General features: G+C 40.6%; 2 protein-coding genes across 3 annotated transcripts; one reads left to right on the top strand and one right to left on the bottom strand.

Annotated features, from left to right (window-relative positions):
- Nucleotides 1-672: 672 nt before the first annotated feature.
- On the top strand, nt 673-7897 carry LOC311141070 (ras-related protein Rab-3C-like; the record flags this gene model as incomplete). The annotated part of the gene is made up of 4 exons (XM_084176347.1): nt 673-897; nt 3897-4015; nt 7319-7443; nt 7707-7897. The coding sequence occupies 4 exons, from the start codon at nt 673-675 to the stop codon at nt 7895-7897; spliced, it is 660 nt and encodes a 219-aa protein (XP_084032473.1).
- A 7366-nt stretch (nt 7898-15263) lies between these two features.
- On the bottom strand, nt 15264-22588 carry LOC311141447 (metaxin-3-like). 2 transcript variants are annotated; one of them, XM_084176783.1, is made up of 9 exons: nt 22492-22588; nt 20576-20645; nt 19542-19618; nt 19354-19446; nt 18989-19171; nt 18811-18887; nt 18559-18713; nt 18020-18108; nt 16005-16194 (listed from the first exon to the last, which is right to left on the bottom strand). In XM_084176783.1, exons 1-9 carry the CDS (start codon nt 22570-22572, stop codon nt 16099-16101), a joined length of 921 nt encoding a protein of 306 aa, XP_084032909.1. In that variant the 5' UTR covers nt 22573-22588; the 3' UTR covers nt 16005-16098. The 2 variants fall into 2 exon arrangements, with proteins under 2 accessions (XP_084032910.1, XP_084032909.1); XM_084176784.1 differs by lacking the exon at nt 18020-18108 and having other exon boundaries at nt 15264-16194.
- Nucleotides 22589-27435: the final 4847 nt, after the last annotated feature.

Genomic DNA, 27435 nt, shown 5'->3' with positions numbered 1-27435 from the left:
GTACATATATAGTACAGTGTTGTTAATAATGCAGTTTAGGCTTGCTTGATGTAAAACCGAAAGAATTATTCTCCGTTTAACAGAACAGGCACGTGCTTGACATGGCAAATTGCTGATGCACAGTGAAACATTTAGGCTACTAGGAAGAAAGATGTCTGCTGTAGCCTAGTTCTAGTTCTATAGAAGGCTGACAAATGCAGACGAATTTCGCAAGAAACATGAACCATTCCACATTTGGTTTTTGTCAATAATTGTTGGATTGTTGAATTGATTGGCGTACCCATTGATAAATCCAAGCCTAATTGATCAGACACCTTCCATACCCTGCTGGGTATGGATTGCTTGTGAAGGATCTGACTGATGTTCATTGGCAGGCACATAGATGTGAGGATGTAGAACACAGGTGGACTCTTCACCTACCCAGGGTGTGTAATGCTCTTCTGGTTTGTCCCACAAAGCCATCTGCCATCAGACACAGTCTGTATGCTTTTAACACCTATCTGAGAGGCTGGTGTGTTGGTGTGTGATCATTTTAATAATATCTTCTTTTACATATCTGTGACGTCCCTCTTCCATGCAACATATCGAAACCTTAGAGTGCCATTTCTAATTCCAATGAGTTTATTTCATATTTGTCATGACCTTTGACACTACGACTCCTGGTCTTTCCAGATGGCTGCCACTCAGGGGACCACTCAAGGGAAGGAGGGCGGGGACCAGAACTTTGACTACATGTTCAAACTGCTGATCATTGGCAACAGCAGCGTGGGTAAAACCTCCTTCTTGTTCCGCTATGCTGACGATGCCTTCACCTCAGCTTTCGTCAGCACCGTGGGCATCGACTTCAAAGTCAAGACCGTCTACAAGAACGACAAGAGGATCAAACTGCAGATCTGGGTAGGTCTGTCGCTAGAGTCCAGGGTACTCACTATTGGGATAGATAATGTCTAGTGTACTGTAGGTGAAGCAATTCAACTACAATGTGCACAAATATGAGCTATTCATTCAACTGCAGTATTGGCGTACCCAATTGCCTTAGTTTAGGAATGGTAATTTAGATTGGTTATTTCCCTCGCTGTCAAGATTTGTTAAAACATTCCCCCAAATGTATGTTTGTTAAGTTTAACTACAAGTGTGCATCTAGTCACAACCTGTCACAGGTTAGTCTGCACGTTGGCTGTTAGAAATCTATAACAATGTAGAAGGCAGTATCGTTACAAGCTTTAAGGGATTGGGGTTTATAAATCACTTTAAACACCAATCCCTTAAAGCTTGTAATGATACTGCCATTCTACATTGTTATATATTTCTAAAAGCCAATGTGCAGACTAGGATCCAGTCACAATAACATGAAATGTGACATTTGACATTAAACATTTGAGGTGGATTGTGCTGCTAAGATGAATGAACGAGGCCTACAGTAATTGAATGCGAGGCAGGGCAGTGTAGAGAACGGAGACAGATGGATGTGTCATTGTTGGCAGGATGCTAATAACCCTCAGCTGAAGAACATCATCACTGAACAACACTCCTCTCAGACTGTGTTCTCCTCCTGTGGGGGTCCAACCTCGCCTACAGCTTTTTTTATTAGGAGATTTGGAGTTCAATGAGTTTCTGAGCACCTCTGAGACAGCTAAGGTTACAATTGAAAGCCTGCTTCCTCCAAACACCCACTCTCTCTCTCCTATAGAGGCAATGCTGTTTGCTGTCATATTTACTGTCTGTTCTGCCAATTCATTGTTCCCAGACAGGACTGTAGCAGTTAATCAGCTGAGGGTTGAATGTAAACAGTTTAAAAAGGGTAATGGGTTTTTGTCAGTTAAGCAAAAACAAGCGGTTCTAACAGAGGCAGGATTGCCAGAGAGAGCATTCAATTGAATAGCTCTAGGTTTTCTAATTGGGCTGTTTGAGTACTGTACTATTCCTGACAAGCCACAGTATACCAGAATTTACCAGTAAGATTCAAATAAGATGGCCAACTGTCACTCTTCACGGACTGTACTAAAGATTCTGTCCATTTCTTGGGCTTATTCACAGTGTAAACTGCTCTGTGGTGCCATGGCGATGCATAAATAAACTCAGTCAGTTTGTTTCTAATGGAGCTCCTGTTCACTGGACTCAGCAGGATTTTTCTGTCTTGCTGTGTCTTTTAGCTAAGAACAAGCAAAGCTGCCCACTCAAATAGCCCCAAGATTAAAAGAGTCATTGTCAAGCACTTGGCCCTGAATCGATAGGGTAGGGAAATGTGTGGATGCATACAGTATGTCTTCAGTATTCAGCCAAGAGGAAAGTCAGCAGTCAAAGCATTGTCTAGATGAATGTTTAATGTAAAGGAATGTCACAGTCTTCAAAAAAAGATAACCATTTGCAGAATAAAAAAAAAGGCTACAATTATTTCCTTAAAAAACATGATATAGAATTAGGTAATGCTATAGGCCTACTGTGCATATTGTATTGTATTGTACAAAAAAATACTACAGTTCATTGTTCACATGGATATATAGACACACACACCTGAACATCTACACATACGTCCATACCTTAGTGTGTATATTTGTGGGTTTCCATTGCTTCCAGCTGCTGTATGAGGGAGATTGAGGTAGACAGCCTCTGAGCTGTGTGTGCTTTTGAAGGTCAGAGATGTCCTCTGGCTAACACACAGACACAATTATAGCCATATTCACAGAGAGAGCAGAGCAGGCCTCTCTCTGTAGCTAATGTAACCTCCTCGCAGTGGAAATAGCACACTACTGAGTGCCCCTATACAAGAGGTTTATTGTAAGCCCATAGACATGACATAATCAGTATGATATGTCCAGTAGGTCTCAGCCACCACAGTGACTAATCAGCATGGCGTCTGAAATGTATTTCTATTTCAATGGTTAGCTACAGTATATCGGATCAAACTGTTTGAAATGAATGGTTTGCTTCCCATGGGGTGTGGAGACATCACCAAACACCCTGTTGTGCTTGTATCAAATGCTCTGTTTGGGATGGGCCCTGCAGACATGGAGAGTGATTTGGATGATTTGATTTATTGATCACAGTGCATTATTCATTTACTCGGGAGACTTGAACCTCTAGAATCTGTGAATAGATAATGACCATCATGATAATCACAGCTAGCCAAACTAGTCAGCGATACAGGATACATGATAATCTCAGCTAGCCAAACCAGCCAGCGATGCAGGATACATGATAATTACAGCTAGCCAAACCAGCCAACGATGCAGGATACATAATAATCACAGCTAGCCAAACCAGCCAGCGATGCAGGATACATGATAATTACAGCTAGCCAAACCAGTCACCGATGCAGGATACATGATCATCACAGCTAGCCAAACCATTCAGCGATGCAGGATACATGATCATCACAGCTAGCCAAACCATTCAGCGATGCAGGATACATGATCATCACAGCTAGCCAAACCAGTCAGCGATGCAGGATACATGATCATTACAGCTAGCCAAACCAGTCACCGATGCAGGATACATGATCATCACAGCTAGCCAAACCATTCAGCGATGCAGGATACATGATCATCACAGCTAGCCAAACCAGTCAGCGATGCAGGATACATGATCATTACAGCTAGCCAAACCATTCAGCGATGCAGGATACATGATCATCACAGCTAGCCGAACCAGTCAGCGATGCAGGATACATGATCATTACAGCTAGCCAAACCAACCAGCGATGCAGGATACATGATAATCACAACCAGCCAAACCAGTCCAGAATAAATGCACACATGAAGGATGGGAGACTTTCTGTGTGACTTACTGTGAGTGACTATGTGTGACTGTGTGTGTGTGTGCCTGACTGCCTGCCTACATCCATGCTTGTGTGCATGTGTTTGTGACCAGCAACAATGTTCTGTATCTCTCTCCAGGACACGGCAGGACAGGAGCGGTACCGGACCATCACTACTGCATACTACCGCGGAGCCATGGGCTTCATCCTTATGTATGACATCACCAATGAGGAGTCCTTCCATTGTGTGCAGGACTGGTGAGTTCTACTGGGGTAGAAAACAATTTCACCCTCTCAAAGAGGAAAATTCATGTTAAATAGCACAGTTTACTTTATAATTGAAAACTAATACGTGTCAGCATTAACAGCTTTCATCAGCACGTTGGAAGGGCTGCAATTTTGTGTCAGTATTTTGTATCATGAAATACAGGAGGTAAGGAAGCAACTTCAGATGACATGTTTTGTTTTAAGTATTGTTTACATACTGTATATGTTAAAACAAGATTCTCAGAAAGACTACGTATCTTTATGGACAACAGTGTGTTGTTGTTGGGTTGTATTGAGACAGGATGAGTAGAAGATTTCTCCCTGTGAAGAAACAGACCCAAATAGCTGACCTTCATCCCTGTCAGTATCTCCTTATCTAAGCGTATTGATTAGAGTGCTTGTTGTCAGAGAGCCACTGGCCCATCTGTGTGGGGGGGTCCCTGGGTAGGCCAAGGAAAGTCACGAATCGCTGTCTTTGTGAGCCACAAAAGCTATTTCCATCTGAATACTGAGTACCTACACTACCGCACCCTGTACTGTATCTTTCCTGTATCCTGGATTCGACATGATTTATTCCTAGAAATAAGAACGCAAGAGAAGTCAATATCATCAGTCACAATTTTATTTATTTTTTTTTTTTTTTTTTTTTTCACCTTTATTTAACCAGGTAAACCAGTTGAGAACAAGTTCTCATTTACAACTGCGACCTGGCCAAGATAAAGCAAAGCAGTGCGATAAAAACAACAACACAGAGTTACATATGGGGTAAAACAAAACAAAGTCAAAAAAATACAACAGAAATACATATATATACAGTGTGTGCAAATTTAGCAAGTTATGGAGGTAAGGCAATAAAATAGGCTATAGTGCAAAATAATTACAATTAGTATTAACACTGGAATGATAGATGTGCAAGAGATGATGTGCAAATAGAGATACTGGGGTACAAATGAGCAAGTTATGGAGGTAAGGCAATAAAATAATTACAATTAGTATTAACACTGGAATGATAGATGTGCAAGAGATGATGTGCAAATAGAGATACTGGGGTACAAATGAGCAAAATAAATAACAATATAGGGATGAGGTAGTTGGGCGGGCTAATTTCAGATGGGCTGTGTACAGGTACAGTGATCGGTAAGGTGCTCTGACAACTGATGCTTAAAGTTAGTGAGGGAGATAAGTGTCTCCAGCTTCAGAGATTTTTGCAATTTGTTCCAGTCATTGGCAGCAGAGAACTGGAAGGAATTGCGGCCAAAGGAGGTGTTGGCTTTGGGGATGACCAGTGAGATATACCCGCTGGAGCGCAGACTACGGGTGGGTGTTGCTATGGTGACCAATGAGCTAAGATAAGGCGGGGATTTGCCTAGCAGTGATTTATAGATGGCCTGGAGCCAGTGGGTTTGGCGACGAATATGTAGTGAGGACCAGCCAACAAGAGCGTACAGGTCACAGTGGTGGGTATTATATGGGGCTTTGGAGACAAAACGGATGGCACTGTGATAGACTACATCCAATGACCAGGTTTCTGAGATAAACTCTACCAGAATAGTTTAAGAAAGAGAATGTTTTGATGGATGCACTTGACAAAACGATTAAATGTCTCAAGGTGAAACAAAAAGAAAAATGTTTTCTCAATTGTGTAGAGAGAATGTGATTTTGACTACTGTGTTTTTTCTTTGAGTGTACAGTATGGGCGTGTCACATCAACACTAGTGTTGGTATGTTGAGTAGGGCATCTGTGTAGAAAGTAGACAGGTTAAACATCTCTGTTCCCTGTGGTTGTGTAGATCCAGGTGTTGTGGCCAGACGTTGTGACCCCTCCCTCCCTGTAGCATGTTTACACCTCACTGCTGTGGCCTTATCTCACCCTCACAGCCCAACAGGATTATGGGAGCACATAGAGGAAAGGGGCGCTCACGATCACTACGGCAACGCACTGATGTACTGTCGGATGACTAACTGCTAAGAAAGGAAGAAAACACATTTATTTAACAGGCTCTCTGTATGAGACATTGCAATGCAATCTAATTTAACAGCAGCTACTGTAGAATCTTGAACTGCTCTATTCTGAAGTCTTGATACTAGTTAGCTAATGACTGTCATTATCTTGGAGCTGTTCAAATCAGTGAGCTTGTTCACTAAAGCCTTAGCACTTTCTATGAAGTACATACATATAATGCTATATAACATCCTTTATAATGTGTTATAACACTGACTATAAGCATCCATAATAACTGATAAGTGGTAATGAAACCCTGTATGATGTTTTATAGATCATTAACTATAATGACTTATGAGACTATATATTAGGATGTTATAAAGCATGATACATATGTCATCCTTTATTATTCTGAACGAACAACCTGAACAGACTTCTTCTTATGGTAGGCTTTATTCCATTCTTATTTTCCATTATTCTTCCTGGTTAGAAGGTTGAGGGTAAAGATACATGTTTTCCATGGCAACGGCTCGTTCCCTGCCAAGATGTGTGTGAATGAGCTCCTGTCCTGACACACACTAATTTCCTGTGTGTGACGCAGTTGTCTCCGGACAGTGACGGAGGCACGCTGGGCTTATCACAGAAACACTGCTGCTCTCCTGGTTATTGACCATTGAAACACAGAACTAATAATTGTGAGAGATAAACATAGATACCAGTAATTATTTCACCACTAAATATAGGCTAGACTAGAGGAAGATTATAAACATTCAGTGCAAACCCCATTTCAGAGCAGCTGTTTTTGACCAGGATGTCATTGTGAATAATATCATCAGTCAACAGTCAGATGTGAATTGACCTATATCTGAACTCGTATGACCAGTCTGACCTGGACTGAGTAGTGCTGACATCACGGTACACTACTGTGTGCAGATGTTATTGCAGGTACAGCGAAATGCTTATGTTTCTAGCTCCAACAGTAATACCTAGCAATACAATAACAATACACACATAATACAAAAATTAAAAAACAAGAAACTATCAGAACGAGCAATGTCAGAGTCCAGAATATAACTATATATATAAATGGTGTGTATAGACAGTATGGACATAACACAAAAAATTCACAAAACTGCAAAGTTGGCTAGGAGCTAGAAGCAGGACGGCGGTGTCTGTCACCATTCTGTTGGTTTGATGGAGGAGATATGTTGTTGTTTACTGTATCAGCTTGTTGCCTATAGCATTTAGTAGATAGATGCAGTGCTCTGTTTTGAGTTTGAGTTCCTGTTTTCTTCTGTGTGTGTGTATGTGTGTGTGTGTGTGTGTGTGTGTGACTGTGTGTGTGTGTGCAGGTCGACCCAGATTAAGACCTATTCGTGGGACAACGCCCAGGTGGTGCTGGCTGGGAACAAGTGTGACATGGAGGAGGAGAGGGTGGTGGCTGCAGACAGTGGGAGACAGCTGGCAGAACAACTGGGTGAGCTGCTGTCATTTGATTGATCAGGGACACTTTATAGTGGCAGAGATGAAATAATGAACACATCGAATGTTCAACAGTCAGATACGGAGCATTATAATGCGTTAGCTCATGCTGATTCACAGCACTGGTGCCATTGACTTATTTTAAACATAACGTACATCATTTGACGGGCTTTATGTGGACAATTTACTTCTTGTAAACATCATCTACAATGTTCATATACTATTTATCTCCTTCTCTCCCTTGCGATTACTCCGCAGGTTTTGAGTTCTTTGAAACAAGTGCCAAGGACAACATCAATGTCAAGCAGACCTTTGAGCGCCTCGTTGACATCATCTGTGACAGGATGTCCGAGAGCCTGGACACTGATCCTGCCGTTACCACGGGAACGCCTAGCACCAAACTGACAGACAGCGCCCCGCCCCTCCAGCAGCCCGCCTGTAACTGTTAGTGGCTCCTCCCACTCCCTCTGTTGCCAAGATACCCAGTCCCTTAGATATAGTTTGCATCCCAAATGGCACCCTTTCCCTATATAATGCACTACTTTTGACCAGGGCCCATAGGGCTCTAGTCAAAGGTAGTGTACTTTATAGGGAAAAGGGTGCCATTTGCGACTCAGCTGTAGTCTTAAAGTAGGGGTGCACAACTAAGGTCCTGAATGGCTGCAGTAAAGGCAGATTTTCCTCCTTGCCTTTTAATCAGAGATTGACTTGTATAGATACTGTAGGTGCACTCTCTGGCCAATCAGTTACAGTAGTCCATCAGTTAAGTGCCAGGATGGAAGGATACCCAGCAGGACTGCGGACTGGAGTTGTGCACCCCTGTCTTGTAGTATTCTGATGTGTCATCTGACCACTTTTTATCATCGTACATCAGCCTGGGTGCCAGTCTGTTTCTGTTCTCTTGCCAACTCCTTATGGAATTGTCATGCCAAACATGGCTTTGCAATGGCAACAATGGAGTTGGCAAGAGCACTGATCTGTGACCAGGCAAGCAATCAATGTATGTCCCTCTATAGCTGTGTTGAGGTACACCTTTACCTAGAAACACAGAGGGTCTGAATATGTCTGATGAGTATGTCTGTGTAGGCCTATTACAGGATGGCTGATGATATGACACTACAAACATGCATTATCCTCTTTAGCTTACCTTACAACATAAAACATTATGCTTGTAAAGGCTGTTAGAATTCAATGTGTGGTCCATGCACTTACTGCACAATAGCCTTCCAACTGGCTTCAAAGACTTGTAATCTAATTCTAAACGAACCCATAGCTTTGTCAGTGTTTTTAATGTCCATCCTAAAACTTGCCGGACACACTTGCAGGGGATAAAGTTCTAATCAGTGCTTTCATTTGTTTAGCCATCTATTTATGCATTTATTATGTTTGTGTTACATATTGTCTTCTGCCGCAGCCAAAAGCTATTATTCCGTGTACTGTAGACAAACTGGTAGGTGGTAGTTCATTTCTGTTTGCGGTGTGTGTGTGTGTGTGTGTGTGTGTGTGTGTGTGTGTGTGTGTGTGTGTGTGTGTGTGTGTGTGTGTGTGTGTGTGTGTGTGTGTGTGTGTGTGTGTGTGTGTGTGTGTGTGTGTGTGGCAGTGTGATAAATCTCAATAATTTACCTTGGATTAGTATTTCCAACATGGCCTCTTCTCCTTTGTGCTCACCTGCCACATTTATTTCATATTTCATGAATATACTACATTGTGTCTGTGAGTACTGTATACTGTACATGTGTATTTGTATTAGTAGTCCTGATATGTCATCTGATGAGTGTCTACATTTCTGCAAAACTGAATAGATCCTATTTTCCAAGCCTTATTAAGAAATATGACACAAATGATGTCAAATGACCAATAACCTAAGTTGTGTTGTTCTAACCAGACCCTTACAGTTATCTTTACCCAAACTACAAACCAACCCTTCCCTCATGTCCACTTCCGAATAGAGAAAGAAAATAAAAAATGAACACAGCCAAGATATTATATGTTATGACAGATGGATACTGAAGCCCTGATCGAGTCTGTCTGACTGGATAAACATCAATATCCTCTGAAACAATATTTTTAGGGAGAATGGTGTCAATATTTCATATACCTAAGAAAGTGTACCTTTTCCACATCCCTGAACAGCTTATACATGTAAGAATCATGTTGTTATTGTCTCCATCCTTGGCTGAAGCAAATTGTCCTTTACATATAGTATGTCCTGACAGTCCTGCACCTCCCAGTAAATATAATCACATATTAGGTGAATAAGTACATACATATGATATATGTAATTGTGGCAACAAAAAAACAGTCTGTAGTTTGTTTTGCATCGTCTAGTGTCTTTGGATAGAAAATGAAAGGTTCAAAAAAGAAAAGTTGCATGAAGACATTGAATTATCTATATTTATATCTCTAAGGGTGTATGTTATCTATGTTATAGATATAATTAGAATTAAGTGCATCCTCATAGCTTTGGCTGTGTGATGCAATGGGCCAACAAGTGCAATAATTTATGAATTTATTCCTGTACATAGTCCTTCTAGTACAGTATATCTGCAGTTGTGTGACTGGTCTAATGTTGGTGTTGTACTGTAGTACACTGCAAGCATCACACACACACTAAGTGTGTGTGTATTGTGTGTGTGTGTGTGTGTGTGTGTGTGTGTGTGTGTGTGTGTGTGTGTGTATGTGTGTGTCTGTGTGTGTGTGCTTTATCTGGGATTTGCAGTGAGGTGAAGTAGTGTGTGTGTGTGTTTATTACTTATTGTATGTGTGTACCTTTTCTACTAATGTATTCATGCACTATATACCGTTCCTGCTAGCTAACTGTTGGTGAACTCGTACTATACGTCAAAATGCAGTATTGTGGAAGATAGTCAGGGAAATTAGTGTATGCCATATGCTGTGCTGATATTAAGTCTGTGTTATAAAAAAGGGAAATATCTCAACTCAAACATGATGTTGTCTGTGTGAGATTATTATTTACCTGTACATGAATAATAGCCATTACCATGCTGAGATTGAAAGTACTAACATCTCTACATTCAAATCCCCTGTCATCTACTTCCTCATCTGTGATCATGCATATTCATGACCTCCGCTATTCAGTCCACTGGGCACAGACGTCAGTTCAACGTCTATTCCACGTTGGTTCAACATAATTTAATTGAAATTACGTGGAAACAACATTGATTCAACCAGTGTGTTCCCAGTGGGAGGTGAAAAGCCACTCTATGTTGTTACTGATGAAGGCTTAAGAATAACAATAATCATTATTAATTGTACTTATGAAGTGCTTTTGAAGAACTTGAAGAGGCTTGCTCGCACTCTCATATGCTCGCACTCTGATCACCTCATTAAAGTGTGGACTGATATTAAACTGGATATATTATTTGTACCTTCAAGTGCAAGCAAGCAATGTACAAACTATGTTTTTGAGATGACAGCAAATAAACAAATTGTATTAATGTTGTGTGTATTGTGTTTTTGTGTGTGGAGATCCATTGGCTCCCGCCTTAAGATTGAAGGTGTTCAGCTTCTTGGTGTGTTTTTGTGGTCTCACTCTATTTCTAGAGAAAGTATGCCTATTAATCATGTTTTACAAGTTCTACCCATTCAAGAAAAATGCACCTGTTTTTTCTGCCTGTGTCCTGTATCACCTAACCTTTGGCAGACTGAATGGATGATGATTCAGTGCCCAGCATTAGGGTTATGGCTATGACCATGGGTTGAGGTCAAGTAAAGGGTTGAGGCTAGGGTAGTTGTGTGTGGGTAAAATCACTGGGGAAGCCAAGCCAGGAAAAAATTGCCATATTGTGTTGTGATAATCACGTTGTTTGCCCTATAACCTGTTTGTTCATATGCCTTGACAACGTGATATATAGGCCTATGGCTGAGACAATAAGAAGACACAGTGGCAGAATAAATTCAACCACGGTTGAACCGGGAGGTTAGGGTTAAGGCAAGAGTTAGGGCTGTGGTTGTGGTTGTGGCTAGTGTTAGGGTTGAACCCAGCCTCAACCACACCCTAACCTTATTTACATTTACATTTACGTCATTTAGCAGACGCTCTTATCCAGAGCGACTTACAGTTATTGAGTTCATACATTTTTTTTTCATGTCTACATCCCGGTTCAACCCTAACCCTAGCATCAAACCTAACCCTAACCCTAGAATGGTATTATAATGTTCCTACAGCTTTAATGCTAAATGGCAACCCTAAACCTAGCCTAACGGCCACACCTCGGTTCAACTCTAACCCTAGCTTCATGTCCACTAAGTAGCAGGACAGAGATGTTGGTCGCCTTAGGTTTTGGTAGATGGCCATTTTCACCACTAGAGGGCCTCCTTTCTGCACACACTTCTAGTCTGGAATAAAACATGTATTGCCAGGGACAAATGCTTCAGAAGTCCTCTTACCACTACTGATCTATCAATAACACATTATCTAACCCAAGCCTAAATCCTAACCTTATGGATGGACTGGGACATATTACGTAGATGGACCCAAGGACACTACACAGGTGAAAGACTCTTCACTGCCAAGAGTAAACACACTGATGCCTCCTGGCTCAGATAAACAGACAGATAGACAGACAGATAGACAGACACACAGAGGACATACTTTAGAAAAGGCAAGAACAGTGGAGTTCTTTTTTTATTCTTCACATCTCAACTTGAGCCTTTCTTAATATTCAGATTTGATGGCTGAAGTTGGTTAAAGCAGACGCAGAATGACACCCAGGCTACTGCTAGTTTTATTGCTTATTTGAAAAGTTAGAGAAAAGGTTTTAGATCCACTTTAGTCTGTAAGCATTTCTAATAAACAACAGTTAGCAGAGCCTGATCTAAACCTCATCTCAGAACTATGCTGAGGCCTTCTCCTTTTCCAAAGGAAATATCTATTATCTCACTCCCAACATAATTACAAGACTGTTTTCCAGGCGCTGCACCACCTCTGACTGTCCATTGATACTTTCTTTCACAAAAGAGAGAGAAGTAGGGAGAAATTATTTTATTTCTTTCTGCATTGTTTCCATGGTGCATGTACAGACGTGAAACGTGTGGCTGGTCAGAAAACAGTTAATGGCTTCCATGTGGAAGGCTAGAGCAGAAGCACACAGGCACCAGGCTAGAGGAGAAACACATGGGCACCAGGCTAGTAAAGTCCTCTATCAGTTTTAATGACAGACAAATAGGGTTATTTCTGAGGTCAGGGCTTTGCATAACTTCCCAACGGTTTAATCACTTTTATTTTCCGGGATGATTGCCAAGACAAAACAAAAAGGACATTTACCCACCCAGCCACAACACAGCCAGAGAGGAGAGCGAGTGAGAGGCAGGGAAGAGGAGAGGGGCAATTGGCAATTTTTGTATTTTGTAAATTAGGTTGTTCTTCATTTCACAACAGACTAATTAAATAGGTGGTTAGATTATACTTTTATTAAATTGAAATGAAAGTATTCATTTGCAACCATGCACAAAGAATGAACCAGGAATATGATAACGTATTACAATGTCAATATCATGGTTATAATTATATGTTTTTGATACCATCACAAAACCTCAGGTGAATGAACTTGCTAATGTTGCCTTAACTTAAAGTATTGACCAGCTAAGGACAATGGGCCAAATCCTAACTGTGACTTTCTGATCTCGAAAAAAATTGACAATAGTGTTATTACAATTCCAAACATGAGTTTAATCTGATAAAGTTGGTTACAGTAGTTTACAGCTATACAATCCCTTCTGCAGTCTTATCAAGACACACAGTACCAGTCCTTCCTAATACTGTCTCCCTTTGTCCTATACATGTATTTCCCCCCAAATATGGTTGTTTTACACAAACCAAAAACAAAAAAATGATGAAAAAAGTTGTAACTAGTTCTGTAGTGCTTAAAGGGAATGTATCCATGAAGTGAACAATATTCACTTAATGGATACATTCCCTTTAAGCACTGAACAGTCACTGTTAATTCGGTCAACAAATGAAGTAAACAACAAACAACAGCAAAGACAAAGCACAGGAAACAACATGGAACATTCAGGTGAATAGAGCCAGTATTACAGTAGCTGATGCTGGATGTCACCAGAGTCATATAAATATATGGCTCTGGATGTCACTGGGAGACAAATGACATACTTCAAACATACAGTAATGACATACTTCAAACATACAGTAATGACATACTTCAAACATACAGTAATGACATACTTCTGACATACAGTATGTTAGCAGAGTTCTCCATCATTGTCTAATGCAAGGCATGTTCCCAAATAAAATGACGTGCTCATAATAGACAAGGAGATGGTGATGTAGGTAGAGCAAAACATAACTAATATAGACAAAATCATGATCAAACAAAACAAATCTTTACAAAAACAATTCCACAACATGGGGTGAATTAGAGATCAAAAGAGAAAATAATTGTAAAAATCGAATAATGAAGTAAGCTTTATGCGAACCCATTACACCTTTTTCTTTGTATGAATTAGAGATCAGACTTGATGAATTGATATCGAAAGTAAAATACCTCACAATCTACTGCCCTACAAAGGCAAAATGGAATAACTACAAATTTGGTCAAAAATCTTTGATCTGTTGTAATGGCCAGGTATATTATCTGATTAATGTGGTATTTAGTTTCCTGACACAAGAACAAGCCAGTTGATCAGAATATATCATGGAGTATCAGAAATTGCTGTCTGTCTTGACAGAAAAAGACAAGTCAGATTTTGCAGTAAAAGAAAATACGTAGTTACTGCATTTTGCCTTCATAGGACAGTATACAAATGTAGTGTTACTGCCGAACAATAATCTAAAACACGTTTTATAAATTAACCCCAACTGTAGTCAATAACTCACTTCAGTCTTAGCTAAAGAATGAAAACACATGTGAGGAGAGTTGAACTGTAATCATCTAAGCAGCACTGTTATAAAGGAACAATGCTGAATGATATGCATTGGATTAGTATTTAAATGTATTTACAATTATACAAAGTTAAGATCACAACTACTTAATCTGTTAATGAAGAAGCAGGATTATAGCTCATTAAATTAGGTAACTTCTACAGAGATATGATAGCACACATACTGTACATATATACTTAAGTCTATTTACACTGCTAATTTAACACAACAGTTGTAAAGATGATCTATTTGTTAAAGGGAAAACTTTAGGCTTAGACATCTCCCTCAGTAAAATAAGCGACATCCTAACTAACTAAATCTGCATTGTATTATATGAACACAAATGATCTTAAACTAGACAGCTATACAGCACATGCCCTCATAAAGTAATCCTAACTGTTAATGATTATGTACATAGATACAGCAGGTCTGCATGGAAACACCACAGACAGCAAGAAATGCAGCTAAGGGCACGCAAAATCCTAGAGGAAAACCTGTTTCAGGCACTGTATTCCCTTTATCGTGCACTACTTTTGATCAGGGCCCATAGCACTCTGGTCAAAAGTAGCCCACTATATAGGGAATAGGGTGCCATTTGGGATGTAATTCTAGTCTCAGCAGAGAAATGGTTGAATCAGTCCTCAGGTGAGGAAAGAGCATTATTCTGATCATTTAGGATTGTGCAACAGCAACTACAAGTAGATCAGTGTCAGTGCCTGCCTGTCAGTAATGACCTAATTTACACCAGAATCTCTCAAAATGATGCAGAAGTTCAACCTGTACTGTTCATTACAAACATAAATATAAGTGTCCCATGCATTTTTATTTTCATTATACCCTAGAGCTATAGAATAATTGCCTTATATACTTGGCATATATTTAGCCCTTAACTATGAACAAATTCAATCAAACCTGCCATAGTAGTGTTTATGCAGTAACCTTGTTTACACGACTACTGCTCATGAACACAACTTATTTCTGAAACCTGAGAGCATCTACAGTACATGTACCTGTGGGGGGAGTTTTGCATTTGTATTACCTGACTACAGAAAAGAAAACATGTTCCTGTGTTAATACATACTACAATGCAGGTTTGAATGAATTGGGGCCTCAGTCATTTCAATCCTTTAGAATCTGTTAGAAAAGGGTTGAAAAATAAATGAAAGAAACAGCAGGTCAGTAGAAAGTCATTATTATAGCTCTCTCTCAGAGCGTTTTTAACCAACTGGCCTTCTCATTTCCTGCCTCTTGCCTTTCAATGTTCTAAAGGCTTCTCATTTGGTAGCAGTCCTCAGCATTCCGCTCTAAACCACTAAAACGTTTCCCTTTTCCAAACCTTCCCCATGCATTTCTCCCTCATTTCATGAAACCATACTTATTTTACAGACATCATCATTGTCGCTAAATAGTCCACAATTTTGCCATTATTATACTTCACTGACAGTTTCCATTCAGGGCAGTTTTAATTACACATGCAAGGCATAAACTGTCTAAAACAATCAAATGCATAATTTAAAGGATAACCTGGGGTATTTGTAGCCTGATCCCAGATCTGTTTGTGCTCTTGCCAACTCCATTGCTGTCCTTGTCAATGAGTAAGAAAGAGTTGGCATGCTAGTAACAACAGACTGGCACTCAGGCTAGGGCATTTACAGTATTTGAACCAGGTTCAGTATAATACAGCACCCCTCCCATCCACCAGGCTGGTCGGGGGTGAGAGGTCAAGGGCTAGAGGTGAGTGGTTAGGGGTTAGGCAGGGGTAGAGCTCTTGTTGTTGCCCAGGCTGGGTCTGGGGTCTACTCTGAGGGGTTTGTGCTGAGGGCTGCTCCTCAGGTTGTCATCCATCTGCAGGAGAACACACACAGTCAGTAGACATACATACAGTGCCTTCAGAAAGTATTCACAACCCTTGGCTTTTTCCACATTTTTTTGTGTTACATCCTGAATTTAAAATGGATTAAATATAGATTTTGTGTCACTGGTCTACACACAATATCCCATAATGTCAAAGTGGAATTTTGTTTGTAGAACATTTTCTAAATTAATAAAAAATGAAAAGCTGAAATGTTTTGAGTCAATAAGTATTCAACCCCTTTGTCATGGAAAGCCTAAATAAGTACAGGAGTAAAAATGTGCTTAACAAGTCATATAATAAGTTGCATGGACTCACTCTGTGTTCCATAATAGTGTTTAACATGATTTATGAATGAATACCCCATCTCTGTACCCCACACATATAATTATCTGTAAGGTCCCTCAGTCGAGTACTGAATTTCAAGAACAGATTCAAGCACAAAGACCAGGGAGGTTTCTCAATGGCTCGTAAAGAAGGGCACCTATTGGTAGATGTGTAAAAATAAAAAAAGCTAACTCTGAATATCCCTTTGAGCATGGTGAAGTTATTAATTACACTTTGGATGGTGTATCAATACAGCCAATAACTACAAAGATACAGGCGTCCTTCATAACTCAGTTGCCTGAGAGGAAGTAAACTACTCAGGGATTTCACCATGAGGACAATGGTGATTTTAAAATGGTTGTGATGTGAGAACTGAGGATGGATCAACAGCATTGTAGTTACTCCACAATACTAACCTAAGTGACAGAGTGAAAAGAAGGAAGCCTGTGCAGAAAAAAAATATTCCAAAACAAGCATCCTGTTTGCAACAAGGCACTTAAGTAATATTGTAAAAACTAAAAATGTTTTGTCCTGAATACAAAGCATCATGTTTGGGGCAAATCCAACACAACACATCACTGAGTAGCACTCTTCATATTTTCAAGCATGGTGGTGTATGCATGATGTTATTTTATTGTATTTTTATTTTTTTTGTCATTTAGCAGACGCTCTTATCCAGAGCGACTTACAGTTAGTGAGTGCATACATTTTCATGTGCATACATTTTATGGATATGCTTGTCGTCGACAAGGACTGGGGAGTTTTTTAGGATAAAAATAAACGGAATACAGCTGAGCACAGACAACATCCTAGAGGAAAACCTGGTTCAGTCTGCTTTCCACCAGACACTGGAGTTGCTTACAAAGACGACATTGAATGTTACAGTTTTTACTTAAATCGTCTTGAATGGCAAGACTTGAAAATGTCTTTCTAGCAATGATCAACAACCAACTTGACAGAACTTGAATATTTTTTTTAAGAATAATGGGCAAATATTGTACAATCCAGGTGTAGAAAGCTCTTAGAGACTTACCCAGAAAGACTCACAGCTATAATCGCTGCCAAAGGCGTTTCTAACATGTTTTGTCTCAGGTGGGGGGTGAATAATGATCTAATAAAGATGTGTTTTATTTTTCATTAAATGTTAGAATATTTCTTCCACTTTGACATTAGAGTATTTTGTGTATATCATTGACCAAAAATGACAATTAAATCAATTTTAATCAAATGTTTTAACACAACAAATTGTGGAAAATGTCAACGGCTGTGAATACTTTCTGAATGCACTGTTTAACACAGTTACTAACCACAATATAAACACACACTCACGGACGCATATACGTGCGAGCGTGCATAAACACAGAAGAAGTGAACTTGTCTTGATATATACGTACAAAAGTGTCTAACTAATGCCCACAATATACTCCATGACTAACACAACACACACAAACACACATGCAAGCAGAGAAAAGCAGCAGAGAGCAGCAGAACCTTCTCTATGAGGTTGGACTCTTTGTTTACAAGCTGAGTGAGTTTCTGCAGGTTGGCATCCACCGTCTCCTGAACAGGTTGGGGAGACCCTGGAGAGAGAGGGTGGGGGGAGCAGGAACAGGGGAGAGAGAGAGAGAGAGAGAGAGAGAGAGAGAGACCATTATACTAGAAAGCAGAGAGATACAGAGAGCAGAGAAAAGAGAGAGAGATGCCAGAATGCAGCAGAAGCTCTCCATCACAGCCCAGACAAAGGAAGCGATAAACCGTGTAAGTTTGTCAACGCACCGACACACACACATACATGCAGAGACGGTTTAGGTATTGCTCCTGTTGCAAATGACAACCTGGCAAAAGTTGTACATCCTGCTTTGCGAGACCTGAAGTTCACCAGATTTTCCCTGCCACGTTCTATTAAAAACACAACCGGCTCTCTGTAACCCTTACCCAATACCCTGGACCTGAAGCAATCATCAACATATAAACAGCCGAGGCTGTCTGACAAACACACACACACACACACGGCAGAGCGCTGGTCTCACCGGGATGACTGCTGAAGTGAGCGTTGAGTATGTGGTCACAGAAGCGCTGGAGGTTGTCCAGCTGTCTGAGGTGGCTCTGCAGAGGGCTGCTGGGTAGACTAGCCTTGTGGAGGGGAGCTACAAAGCCAAACACAAACGCATCCAGACTGCATGGCCTGGGCCACAGAGAAAGACAGATACATTAATACACCACACATAATATAATCACACCCAGCCTAATCTAGCATCTGACCAAATTACACAAGAACTCACGTGTTCCCAAAGAAGTAGTAGGCCGTCCCCAATCTGTGGGAAAGCAGATTCAGACACTCCTTAGCTTCACTGTAGATCTGACGATAGAGGGGATGGGGAGAGGTGAATTTACTTAGAATGCAGGGGTGGGATATCGTATGGTATCAAGTAGTCCCTGCAGTGTGTGTTCCTGTCCTACCTTTCCCTCCACCTCAGTGATGGTGTGTAGAGGAGACTCTCCCTTGGTCAGCAGGATCCGGGACAGGGCCATGCTGGCATGGCGACCAGGGACCAGGAAGTTGAGGGGAAAGGGAGAGCGGGAGGCGAACCACGGCCGAGTCAGGTTAGCATAGTTCTCAGCATCCACCCAGAACGTGTGTAACTACAGGACAACACACACACACAGAATACATATTTAGAATACAGTACACAATACAGGGCACATAACACTCAGTACACAAACAAAAACACTCTGCTGCACTTTCAAAATGTGTCCAAGTGTAAAACAACATACACACCCACAACAATCAGTACACAACAACTACACACACTGGTTGTTCCTACCAGGGCTGGTCGTAGTTTCTCCTCCAGTAGAGCGATGTAGGCCATGGTGTCTGCTCCCTGCCTCGCCGACAACTCATAGTCTGCATTAAACCTCTGGTAGACAACACACAGGCTTTGTTGTTAGCGCTGCACCGCAAATATAGTTCTTAAAAAGGTAATTTATGGTGAAGGCAGAAAGGAGACTTTACCTGTTTTCTCAGGAAGTTGAGAATCTGAGCAGGTTCGGTTATTGTGGATCCCTGGCAGACCAACTCTGGCACCGTGCCTGTAGTGTTGGATAGAGGGAAAACAGTGTGCCTGTAGTGTTGGATAGAGGGAAAACAGTGTGCCTGTAGTGTTGGATAGAGGGAAAACAGTGTGCCTGTAGTGTTGGATAGAGGGAAAACAGTGTGCCTGTAGTGTTGGATAGAGGGAAAACAGTGTGCCTGTAGTGTTGGATAGAGGGAAAACAGTGTGCCTGTAGTGTTGGATAGAGGGAAAACAGTGTGCCTGTAGTGTTGGATAGAGGGAAAACAGTGTGCCTGTAGTGTTGGATAGAGGGAAAACAGTGTGCCTGTAGTGTTGGATAGAGGGAAAACAGTGTGCCTGTAGTGTTGGATAGAGGGAAAACAGTGTGCCTGTAGTGTTGGATAGAGGGAAAACAGTGTGCCTGTAGTGTTGGATAGAGGGAAAACAGTGTGCCTGTAGTGTTGGATAGAGGGAAAACAGTGTGCCTGTAGTGTTGGATAGAGGGAAAACAGTGTGCCTGTAGTGTTGGATAGAGGGAAAACAGTGTGCCTGTAGTGTTGGATAGAGGGAAAACAGTGTGCCTGTAGTGTTGGATAGAGGGAAAACAGTGTGCCTGTAGTGTTGGATAGAGGGAAAACAGTGTGCCTGTAGTGTTGGATAGAGGGAAAACAGTGTGCCTGTAGTGTTGGATAGAGGGAAAACAGTGTGCCTGTAGTGTTGGTTGTAGGGTTGTGTCTATCATCCTGTGCCATATGTCATGGACTATACAACTACAGTAGAACAGGAATAGAGACAACACCTCTCACTGACAATGTGCTATATGTATAGTAAGCAGTCAATTTGATACTCTTGCATCAGATAGTCATTTATCTATTCCTACCTAGTAGCCTATTGATCTTTTTTACATGGTGAAATTACAAATAATTATGATGGTATTACTTGTCTAAGAACAACTGAATTCTGTTTCTTTGGACTTTAAAACAAGCAGCAGTACCTGTCAATGTCTTCCACGTCCAGTCTATGGGAGTTACTATGATCTTGGCTCCAGAGAACTTGGCATAGGCCTGAGAGAGAGCAGAGATATGTTAGTTGTTCAGTGGATTGACAAGAAATAAGAGTATTAACCACTTTACTGAACAACACTTTATTATAAAGCCTACATAATAATAACCATGAGTAATGGTGGAAGACATTAAGGTCATTTGTCATGAACTGTCCCTTGCTCTAGCCAGGCAGGATCATAGCAATGTTATCAGAGTATTATGTGCTTTCATATCAATGTTGTCAGAGTATTATGTAGGCTTTCATATCAATGTTGTCAAAGTAGTATGCTTTCTGGGGTATGGCATGTTAAGCTCTGCAAGATATGAGGGCTGTGACAATACCAGTATCGCAATATTTTTTCCATGCCAAAAATTAAACCACGAAGCACACCAAAGTTTTTGGTCCTTTAAAAACCTGTATGTAAAAGATTGTGTGCTATAGATTGGAAAATAAATACATTTGACTCTAGATGACAACTTAAACTAAGCAGTTTTCCCCAAAAAAGTTAAAGTAAAACTTAATTTGGATAGTCCATCTGTAGATGCTCTACTATAGACTATCAGTAACATTTCAACTAACTATCTACTAACCCTAGCTCTAACCTTAACCCTTATCCTAACCCTTACCCTAACTCTAACCTTAACCCTTACCCTTATTATAAACCTTACCCTAACCTTAGCCAGCATTTGCTTATCAACAGATAGTCAGTTGCTTATCAACAGATAGTTTGTTGATAGAGCATCTACAGATGGACTATCCAAATAAAGTGTGTCTGAAGTTAAATCCGCTTTGCGTTTTGTTTCCTTGCCACGAAACTAACGCATATGGCGATACTGGTATCGTCCCGGCCCTACAAGATATCACTAAGTATCATTTGGCATTGGCTCTAGTTCTAAAAGCAGACTATCAGCATGGTGGGTAGCTGATTGGTAAGCACCAAGAACAACAGTACATATATGGCAGTCCTAGTGGACAAGTGACAGTGATAACACACATGGCAAAGTATAGCCATATCTATTGACTAAAAAGAGACGACATTTAACAATCTGAGTTCTTTGTATCTCATACAAAGAACTTAGATTGTTAAACATCTTCTATTTTTAGTCAATAGATATGGCTAGGCAAAGAGTAGCCCAGAAAGGGGGCTGTGAGGAAAAGTGTAGTCCAAACAGAGGAAGTGCAGAAAACATGTAGGCCTATAGTAATCATGCAAAATTGTTTTGTTGACACTGTCAGCCAGCAAATGATCTGGCAGCTGTAAGCCTTTTTCAACAGGAACGGTGTCACCTTGTGATGAGAGCTTGTGCAAATTCTTTGCATTGTTCATACAGTATCTGCAACTAGCCTATAGGGAACGGGATCATGCAAGTGTCCTAGTAAAATAGGGATATGTTCAAATTAACTACTGGGCTACATAACTACACAGTTAAGCATAAGAAGACAGGAGAATGGTCGTACCGAGGACAGTAGTAGTAAATCGAGAGAGAGCTGACCTTGAACTTGAAGAAATGTTAGCAATGAGAATGGCATCTGACAGCTATTAGCTACTGTAGCTAGTTAGCTACAGCCAGTTAGACATACCGGACAGTGCATGTTGTTAGTTGGTTCAAGTTTTCATTAATAAAAGCCTCTAAAAGGCTAGATGATTAGATAAAACAAAATATCAAATATCGATTCTACCACTAATATTTCGCTAACTTTCCAGTTAGTTAACGTTAGCTAGCTAAAATAGCTCAGTCTTGTTGATGGTTTTGCATCATCGTAATAGGTGAAGATTGTCAAATAAAACAATGAGGAATGCAGCCATGCAGTACATTCGTGACACAAACGTCATATCATAATTTTGTTTTTTATGAACGCATTTACCAGCACTATGAGAGACTCTGTGTGGACGGAAGGCAAACCCCAATCACCTCCCCAGCATCTCAGCTCCATGGTGGCCGCCATGTTTGTTTGCTGCCGTGAACAGGAAGTGGGTGATGTCTTCGGGTACCCAGAGGCCCGCAGGTGTGGTCTCCAAATGTAGATTTCAGTACTTTGCAGGTAAAAATTAATAGTCTATTCAAAGACTTGTCATTTTCTACGACAAACAGAGACTGATGTGTTTGTATTTATTAGGCAAGGCAGCAGCTACTCATCCTGGGGTACAAACACATTAACGTACTTACATCCAGTGGTTAAGTAAAAGTACTTTAAAGTGCTACTTAAGTCGTTTTTTGGGGTATCTGTACTTTACTTTACTATTTATATTTTTGACAACTTTTACTTTTACATCACTACATTCCTATAGAAAATAATGTACTTTTTACTCCATACATCTTCCCTGACACCCAAAAGTACTTGTTACATTTGGAATGCTTAGCATGACAGGAAAATTGTCTAATATACATACTTATCAAGAGAACATCCCTGGTCATCCCTACTGCCTCTGATCTAGCGGACTCATTAAACACATGCTTCGTTTGTAAATTATGTCTGACTGTTGGAGCGTGCCCCTGGCTATCCGTAAATTAAAAAAACAAGAAAATGGTGCCTTTTGGTTTGCTTAATATAAGGAATTTGAAATTATTTATACTTTTACTTTTGATACTTAAGTATATTTTAGCAATTACATTTACTTTTGATACATAAGTATATTTAAAACCAAATACTTTTAGACTTTTACTCAAGTAGGATTTTACTGGGTGACTTTCACTTTTACTTGAGTCATTTTCTATTAAGGTATCTTTACTTTTACTCAAGTATGACAATTGGGTACTTTTTCCACCGCTGCTTACATCACACACAAAAAAACAGTGCACCATATAACATTATTACACCACTGCATATCTACAATACAAAATGTATAATACCACCATGCAACAACATTACAATGTACGTGTGTGTAGAGTGTGTGTGCTAGCGTGTGTGTGTGCGTATGCATGTGTGTGTGCCTGTGTGTGTGTGTCTCTTCACAGTCCGCGTTGTTCTGTTTTTTAAATATGATTTTACTGCTTGCTTGAGTTACTTGATGTGGAATAGAGTTCCATATAGTCATGGCTCTGTGTAGTACTGTGCGTTTCTAGGAGTTTGTTCTGGACTTGGGGACTGTGAAGAGACCCCTTGTGGCATGTCTTGTGGGGTCAATACCTCTCACAAAGACAAGTAGTGATGCAGTCAATCTCTCCTCTACTTTGAGCCAGGAGAGATTGACAGGCATGTCATTGATGTCAGCTCTCCATGTACATTTAACTGTAATTTGCCTATGTCCCTCTTTGTGGCACTTGACCATATGACTGGGCAGTAGTCCAGGTGCGAAAAAACTAGGGCTTGTAGGACTTGTTTTGTTGATAGCAATGTCAAGAAAGCAGAGCAGCTCTTTATTACAGACAGACCTCTCCCCACCTCAGCTACCGTTGCATCATTATGTTTTGATCATGACAGTTTACAATCCAGGATCACACCAAGCAGTTTAGTCTCCTCAACTTGCTCAATTTCCACATTATTCATTACACAATTTAGTTGAGGTTTAGGGTTTTAATGAATGGTTTGTCACCAATTACAATGCTTTTAGTTGTTCACTTATTTAATACTAGCTTATTACTTGCCACCCATTCTAAAACTGACTGCAGCTCTTTGTTAAGTGTTGCAGTGATTTCACTTGCTGTGGTAGCTGACGTGTATAATGTTGAGTCATCAGCATACATAAACACACAGGCTTTACTCAGTGCCAGTGGCAGGTCATTAGTAAAGATTGAAAAAAGTAAGGGGCCTAGACAGCTGACCTGGGGAATGCCCGACGTTACCTGGATTATGTTGGCGAGGCTTCCATTAAAGAACACCCTCTGTGTTCTGTTAGACAGGTAACTCTCGATCCACAATATAGCAGGATATGTAAAGCCATAACATATAAATTTTTCCAGTAGTAGATTATGATCAATAATGTCAAAAGCTGCAATGAAAACGAACAAAACCGCTCCCACAAGCTTCTTATTATCAATTTATTTCAGCCAATCATAAGTCATTTGTGTTAGAGCCGTACATGTTGAGTGCCCTTCTCTATAAGCATGCTGAAAGTCAGTAATTTTCTTACTGTGAAATAGTATTGTATCTGGTCCAACTAATTTTTTCCCAAAAGTTTACTAAGGGTTAGTCGCAGGCTGATTGGTCAGCTGTTTGAGCCAGTAAGGGTGCTTTGCTATTCTTGGGTAGCGGAATCAGTCAATCAATCAAATGTATTTATAAAGCCCTTTTAACATCAGCAGATGACACAAAGTGCTATACAGAAACCCAGCGTAAAACCCCAAACAGCAAGCAATGCAGATGTAGAAGCATGGTGGCTAGGAAAAACTCCCTAGAAAGGCAGGAACCTAGCAAGAAACCTATAGAGGATCCAGGCTCTGAGGGGTGGCTAGTCCTCTTCTGGCTGTGCCGGGTGGAGATTATATGAGTACATGGCCATTAAGGCCAGATTGTTTTTCAAGATGTTCAAACATTCATAGATGACCAGCAGGGTCAAAATGACTTTTGCTTTCCTCCAGGCCAGAGGGCACACACTTTCCTGTAGGCTTAGATTGAAGATATGGCAAAATATTAGTGGCAATATAGTCTGCTATAATCCTCAGTAATTTTCTATCAACGTTGTCAGACCCAGGTGGCTTATCATTGTTGATAGATAACAATACTTTTTTCACCTCTTCCACACTCACTTTACGGATGTGTGTTCTTCAATGAATGTCCTTCTGTTACATTACAACCTGCAGGGCCTGTATTCATCAACTGCAGCTCAATGACCATAAGACCTATGATTATGTCCTATGTTGTTGATGTTTATGAGTACTTTATGAGGGGGTAACTCCATTACTAGGAAGTTACATAGCAGAACAATTATGGCAGTCAGACTTGACACTGATCTAACTCTACATGTCCATGCATATGACAATGGACTCTCCATGTCTTAAAATAGTAATTATTTTAAAGGTGGTTTTCTACTACAGAACATAGGTCTCCTGGGCCCTATATCTTTATAAGTAAATATCATAAATAATTTTATGTAGAACGCTATGTCCAGGAGAAAGAATGTGATGTATTTATTGGACATTTTATGACATGGTCATGCATTGTGTAATTTTCAGTAACTCTTATTCCTTCCAGCTGGTTTTATCTGTATGAGATTTTACCCCTGAGATTTTTCCCTTTGTGTCATAGGCAAAGGCTCCAATATGGCATCCGTCCAGCACCTGATGGGAATAGGGTGGGCCAGTGCCCACAGCCAGAACTGGTATTTGGGTGAACTGAACTTCGGACACTTGGACACTTGGACACTTCAACTATAGGAAATGGTTTGATTATCTGATAGATTTAATTTCTCTCCCTTAAAAGACTTCCTGGTCAAAGAAAGGTAAAATAAAATGAGAAAATAGAAAACCAGACAGACCAACACACAGAACGTGTTAAATGCATCTGGGAATGGTGAATGTCTGTTTTTCTGAAGCCTCTAAGATGTAGAAATATATTGTGGTTACCAAAAGGAGCTCAGAGACAGAGATGAGTACCAGACTCTCAACTTGAAACTCCTCCAGAGTTAGAAACCGTCTTAAGGTCCAAGGTCTGGACATCTCCCTCCACACACACACACATACACAAACACACACAACATCTCTTTAAAAACCCAGTCACTACAGGAACACTGAGACATTACCCTCCCCTTTCAAAACCCCTCTGCAGCTACAGGAATGTAGGAACACACCCCTCTACTTTAAAGTCTGGCCCCTTTAAAAAGCCAGTCTGTAGCCACAGGAGAATCTCACCTCTGCTACTTGGACTCTGCTTTCAACATCTATCTATCAGTCAGCACCAGGGGCATTTTAAATAGATAGCTGCTGTATTGATCCCTGTCTGTAGGACCAGGTGTATTGTGTAGTAGCTGTGACGGTGACCCAGCCTGGGCTCTCAGGACTGGTTTGTGCCGAAGGCTGAAAACTAGGAAGTGTGAGGATGGGGGTGTGGATCAGAAAAGTGGTCTTCTCTCTGCTGATGCTACAGCTGGCCACGACTGTCACAGCACAAGGCATTGGTGAGTACCTCAACCTATCACCTATCAATACCCCTCTTTGACCTATCAAAATGCTCTTAAAGTAGCACACCAGTAACCTTTATTTGTTGTAATACCTTATCAATATACTCAATCTGTACCTTCTTAATCTATGCAATCTGTAACTTCTAAATCTACACCAAATCTGAATCTCTAACCTTGCTTCTCTGCTGAATCTGTCATTTCTCCCTTAGTCATTAAATCATGCATTCTGCAGTGATTTTCTGATTACGATGAAGTATAATGATATATTTAGCAGGGGCTCTGTTAAAATTATTGCCTTTAATGGGTTTGGGTTTAATGCATTGTGTTGTGGAAAAGGCTGCATACTTACACATCTATCGATAGGGTGACCCAAATAAGCCTGCTCTGGGAAAGTAGAATGACACTGATTGGCTTTAGGAAAGTATTTGAGCAATAACTTAATTTCTCTGGAATCCATACACATCAATTTTTCCATACAAACACACATTTCTTTGTATTATTCCAGAATTTGGGTCATGGCTGAAGCAGCAGTGGATTTGTTCCAGCGGAAAGAGTTCACTGCTGGCCCTTTGGTCAATCTGCCACTTCATAAAACAGTGGCACCACACACACACACACATGCACAGTCTACCACTTCATAAAGCCCTGACACTCAGCAGGAGCAGTTCTACAGCTCGTCAGTGATTGCCACAGGCATGAAGTCACACACTTACTAAACTCACTAATAACAGTCACACATGCATGCACACAGG

The sequence above is a fragment of the Coregonus lavaretus genome (assembly GCF_964263955.1).
Source record: "Coregonus lavaretus genome assembly, chromosome: 14".
NCBI classification, from domain to species: Eukaryota; Metazoa; Chordata; class Actinopteri; order Salmoniformes; family Salmonidae; genus Coregonus; species Coregonus lavaretus.
The sequence above is the reverse complement of the archived record's forward strand: the minus strand, read 5'-3'. Positions and strand labels throughout refer to the sequence as shown.

What these genes read in the sequence shown, in the direction of transcription:
- LOC311141447 (XM_084176783.1), bottom strand. Translation starts at nt 22,572, where the DNA reads ATGGCGGCCACCATGGAGCTGAGATGCTGGGGAGGTGATTGGGGTTTG. An exon ending in CAGAGTCTCTCATAGTGCTG is followed by an intron (nt 20,646 to 22,491) that starts GTAAATGCGTTC and finishes GCTCTCTCTCAG; the next exon opens with GCCTATGCCAAGTTCTCTGG. An exon ending in TCACTTCAGCAGTCATCCCG is followed by an intron (nt 18,109 to 18,558) that starts GTGAGACCAGCG and finishes CTCTCTCTCCAG; the next exon opens with GGTCTCCCCAACCTGTTCAG.